General features: G+C 36.2%; 1 protein-coding gene across 1 annotated transcript in view; it reads left to right on the top strand.

The window, feature by feature from the left end:
* The window catches only part of LOC109205704 (vacuolar protein sorting-associated protein 2 homolog 3), a 5,778-nt gene extending 769 nt beyond the window's left edge, over nucleotides 1-5,009 (top strand). Inside the window, exons 3-11 of the mRNA XM_019368450.1 lie at nucleotides 1,786-1,820; nucleotides 2,012-2,062; nucleotides 2,163-2,267; nucleotides 2,363-2,434; nucleotides 3,015-3,086; nucleotides 3,200-3,280; nucleotides 3,620-3,655; nucleotides 3,777-3,832; nucleotides 4,748-5,009. Coding sequence (XP_019223995.1) covers nucleotides 1,786-1,820; nucleotides 2,012-2,062; nucleotides 2,163-2,267; nucleotides 2,363-2,434; nucleotides 3,015-3,086; nucleotides 3,200-3,280; nucleotides 3,620-3,655; nucleotides 3,777-3,832; nucleotides 4,748-4,799 — 560 coding nt within the window. The 3' untranslated portion in view covers nucleotides 4,800-5,009. The remainder of the gene's footprint in view (nucleotides 1-1,785; nucleotides 1,821-2,011; nucleotides 2,063-2,162; nucleotides 2,268-2,362; nucleotides 2,435-3,014; nucleotides 3,087-3,199; nucleotides 3,281-3,619; nucleotides 3,656-3,776; nucleotides 3,833-4,747) is intronic.

Here is a 5,009-nt window from a genome sequence, read left to right as displayed (position 1 = left end):
CGGCATGAAGTACATTGAGCTCATAGGTGGATTGAACGAATAAGCACATGGGCACCCGCTGTCTCGAAATCAAACTATATAGATGCAGAGGCGAATTCAGGATTTAAACGTGACGACTTCAAAGTTTTTAGCACTGAGCAGATTGTGCCTTTGAAATTATGGTCCAGAATATTTATTTGTTAGAATTTTAGTGGTTTTTTATACACACACAAAAAAAACATGTTAGGTGTAGAAATAGCATATTTGGTTGAACCGGTAGCTAATAAGCTACATCTGCCACTGTATACATATGTATATAGAAAGTTCAAAGAAAAGTTTTAAAATATGTTAAGAGGTGCACACTGCCTTCCAATATTCGTCTTTGACTGAGCTAGCTTTTTGATCGTTTTGTATTCATACACTCTGGCTGAAGCTATAAACTGCCTCAATTGTTAAAAGTTTCCCCATTGGTTTTTATATGTTATTTAGCAGATTTATCACTGGCCTTTTGTTCACCTTTTCTATTATTTGACTTGTAGAATGATGGGAGAAAAATGCAAGGGGAGTATTCGAATAGTATTTAGCATAATTGATCTTTGCATTTCACTCTCATGGTAACCTTTTTTTTTGGAATACATTAAATTATCAAGTAGTTATAAAAGGAGGAGGGTTGCAGTAGATTGATGCATGACCAGTGTAAAAATAGTCAGGCTATGATCGAAATACTCTAAATACAAAGAATTCATAATGTACACTGACTAGTTTGGATTGAGACATAGTTGATATGGTATTAAATTGTTGGATCATTGGTACTAGATGATATTGTTGGGGCTTTGTGCAATTATGCCAATATTAGTTTGGATAGTTGATAGAAAGTAATGTTAATAGAAAAATAAGGTAATGTTAATGAATACCTAAGGTATACAAGTGACATAAATAATGACTTTATAGGCTTAGGGAGTAGATAGAGTAAATCACTAGTAAGATGTTCCCATTTTTTCTCAATATCGACCTACCTGGGAGCCTTTGGAAGCTCTTAGTAAACTAGGGAAGGTCCATTTTATTCTTTGGTCGAATGGGCCTGATATATCTAGTAGAATGTTCCCATTCTTATTGAGCGGCTTCTAGTTGCTACTTGCTAACAAGAAATCACAACATTGCTAAATTCAAGATCAGCCAAGATCTTTCTACTTGTGCAAGGGTGTAAAAGAAGTTCTTGATCTTTGTTTAGGTTGGCTTAGTGTATTCATTTGTCAAATTCATTATTGTTTCTTAGAGAATTATGGAATAAACTGAGAGTGTTAAGCAGTGATTCATGTGACTGTTTTACCAAGAATCATTTTTATTTTTGTGTGTGTGTGTGTGTTGGGGGTGGGGGTGGGTGGGAGGGTGGGGGGAGGGGAGGGGGAAGCTAAATTGTCGTACAAGATCCACCGCGTAGCTGAATCACACATTTCAGTAATTGTGGATTAAGTTATTTTGTTGCTCATTTTCTATACCTATGTTAGCTTTAATAAGTTAGGAAAATCGGATGAGATCATGTTCAAAGGTAGGTAAAGTATAGTAAGTCTTGCTTGAGCTGCTTTAAGGCTAAGTCGTTTTCTGTAAATAGGGAAGTGATTTGATAATAATTCACTGATAAGCTGTAATTTCTTACACATCAGAAGACACACAATTTCTGTGAATAGAGAGGGAAGGTTAGGAAGACTATCACGTTGGTGTCCACAATTTCAGTTCTCAATGTGTGAATGGGCTTCTTTTAAGTAATTGGCGAGTAACTCATTTTAGTTTAAAATTGTAATGTAGGTATTGAGAAGGAAATTTCTGCTTTGCAATCAGAGGTATGTCTTGAGCTTCTTTCTGTTGCTAGCCTATTCTTGAAAGTATTTTGAGTCTGTTCGAGAGAAAGAAGTTTATGCAATTTTAGAGCTTATACAGCTTTTTTCCTTTATATTTCATTTCCTTTACTTACTGTTCTGCACGCGATATAATATCTATAAGAGACATTTTGATGTATTTCTTGGTGAAACAGGAAAAGAAACTTGTCGCTGAGATAAAAAGGACCGCTAAAACTGGAAATGAGGTGGGTCTTAAGTGTCAGCATCGAACGCTTAATTAGCTGTCATAAATTACCTCTCTGCTTTGGAACTCATACGTCATTTGTTTACCCCCTGCATTTTCAGACAGCAACAAAGGTATTAGCACGTCAGTTAGTCAGACTTAGACAGCAAATAGCCAACTTGCAAGGTAGTCGTGCTCAAATGAGAGGTATAGCGACTCACACTCAGGTACTCTACAAAGTCATTTTACATGCATGCTGATTTCAGTTCTTCTGTCCACTTTCTGTGAAATGAACTTGAAAAGCTCTTTTGCCTTTTTGCAGGCAATATCTGCCCAATCTTCGGTTGCTGCAGGCATGAAAGGAGCAACTAAGGCTATGGATGCTTTGAATAAGGTTCGATGGCCAACGATCGTGCGACATCTAATTATAAGTTTTCCGTTTGTTTGCATGAAAGAATGAAATATAAATGGGCCTTTTCCATTTTGGCCCGGTGGCCCAAAATAATTACAGTCTGTAGCCCAAATATACATAATATACACACTGATTATGTATATGATATGTATATTTATATTTATATATAAAACATATACATTTGCCGGCTATAATTTGTTGGGCGGCCCAAGGCGGCCCAAGAATGTAATTATCCCATTATAAAAAGGACTCATCTTCATAAACATGGAAATGAATGTCATGATGAGAGGGCATCTGCAGTCTTCACTGGTTGGTGGAATGTTAATTATCTCATTCTCTTGAAACCTTTTGGCTCCTTGCAGATAAATTAAAGATGTGGTTGATATTGGATCTGGCAGTTTGATTCTCTCGTGTTTCTTTACACCTTTTTTTTTGTGTCAATTTTGCTCCTCTTCCATCGCTTCCATTATTTGGTTTATTTTCATATATTGCTCGTCAATTTCTTTATATGTGAAGTCATCTTCTTGATTCCTTCTCATAATTATCAGTTGATTTTATGCAGCAAATGGACCCCATGAAGCAAGCGAAGGTGATGCAAGATTTCCAGAGGCAATCAGCTCAATTGGATATGACGGTAAGACTGATTGATCGCACACTATCTGTTAAATCTTCAAATAAAATCATATTTCCTTCATGTCAACTCATATTGTTACAAGTCACCTCAATAGTTGGTGTTTGTATTTGTAGACTGAAATGATGTCAGACGCCATAGATGATGCTATAGATAATGACGAAGCGGAAGAGGAAACTGAAGATTTGACAAACCAGGTATGCTCTTAAAAGCCCCTTTCAATTATGATTTATGACTGGAAAAAGTTAGTGGGTGTGTTTACTTTATGCTAGCTTAGTAGTTGATTTAATTGAAAATATTGTATAAAGTTTTGATTGTTCAGATAGCATTCTGGTTTTCTTCAGGATCGATGTTTTCTTAATAAATGTGTTAGCCTGGACTCTTTTTATTATGGAACTAAGATTGAATGTAGACTTTTATTTTTAGGAATCAAACAATTATTGAAGTGCATTTAAATTTACATGTTAATATCTATAACACATGGGTAACAGCTAGTTATTGTTTTCTTGCAAGTTAATTTGATCTTATTTTTGCAGGTCCTTGATGAAATTGGAGTCGATGTTGCCTCACAGGTTAGTTTCTAATTATGTTTCATAGTGAAACAACTATTCTTCTTACTTACGAGAAGGAAAGTAGTTTGACGTCGGGCAACTACCGTGTTAAATTGACAATCCCATGTTTTAATCTTGACAGCTGTCAACGGCTCCCAAGGGGAAAGTTGCTGGAAAAAGGACCGAGGAATCAAGCAGGTTCATTCTCATTTTCTTTTCATATGGTCTACTTGTTACTTTATTGCCCTTTTCCTTCACTCGCATACTTTTTCAAGAGATAAATTTATGGAGCCAAAAAAAAAAAAAAGAAAAAGAAGAAGCTTAGGGCGTTGGTTTAACAGTAAAGGTTTCGCAGAAGGATATGTGGTAGGCGGTAATGAGTTCGAATTCGACTGGTGAACTAAGTTTGGTATTTACATGGAGAAGGATAGAGGGAAGGGGCTCAGTATCCACCGAGTTTTGAAGCTAGAAAAGGCATATTTCTCGGCTATTCAGAAAAAAAAAAAAAAAGGAACCTAGAAAGCCAGGTTTCACTAACATGTGTCCTTCACTAGAAATCGCCTTGGCCTTGTTACCTTCTAGATCGCGAGCCTAGTTAAAGCTGTTCTAGTCTTCACTTGGTAAAAACTCATTTATGAAAGCTAAGCGCACTTTGTTTCTTCACTCATAAGAAAACTTTTCTTATATTAAATAGTCAGGGAAAATAGTCAGGGGCAGAGGGAGAGTAGAAGTTATGGGTTCGGTCAAACCCAGTAACTTTGGTATAAACCATGTATTTGTCTTAAGAAATTCAAAGAGCATGTACAAATTATTAATTTGTAACCCAGTAACTTAAAATATTTAGAATCGAATCCATAAGCTGGCTTCGTCTCTCGAAATAGTATAATTCGCTTCAAGTACTACAGCATCCTCTAGCAAATTATTAGACATTTTGAATGCACTGCTCGCTGACAGATCAAAGTACGTGCATTTTTCGGTTCTTCATTTTTCTTCTCTTCCTGTAAATAATCGTATTAGTAAGAAGTGCATTTTTCATGTTCTGCGATGAGCTTACTCGCTGTAATCTCATTAACTCTCTCACATAAGTTTGTTCTGGTGTCTTGATGCTGGCAGTTCGGGGATTGATGAATTGGAGAAGCGATTGGCTGCACTTAGAAATCCTTGATCTCAATACCTTGGACTAGTCCTTATGTTGTTGCCTCCAACATGAAACAGGAATTTCCATAAGTTGTTGTGTACATAATATTGCTCCAAGAATGATGTGATGCATCAATTCTTGGTATTCTTTGAGGTGAAGTGTCATAAATTGTCGTCCGAAAGCTACAAACAATGTATTAGTTGTTTGATAAAATCTTGGCATGGCTTTCTTCTTTCA

Source organism: Nicotiana attenuata, chromosome 2 (genome assembly GCF_001879085.1).
Source record: "Nicotiana attenuata strain UT chromosome 2, NIATTr2, whole genome shotgun sequence".
NCBI classification, from domain to species: Eukaryota; Viridiplantae; Streptophyta; class Magnoliopsida; order Solanales; family Solanaceae; genus Nicotiana; species Nicotiana attenuata.
The sequence above is the reverse complement of the archived record's forward strand: the minus strand, read 5'-3'. Positions and strand labels throughout refer to the sequence as shown.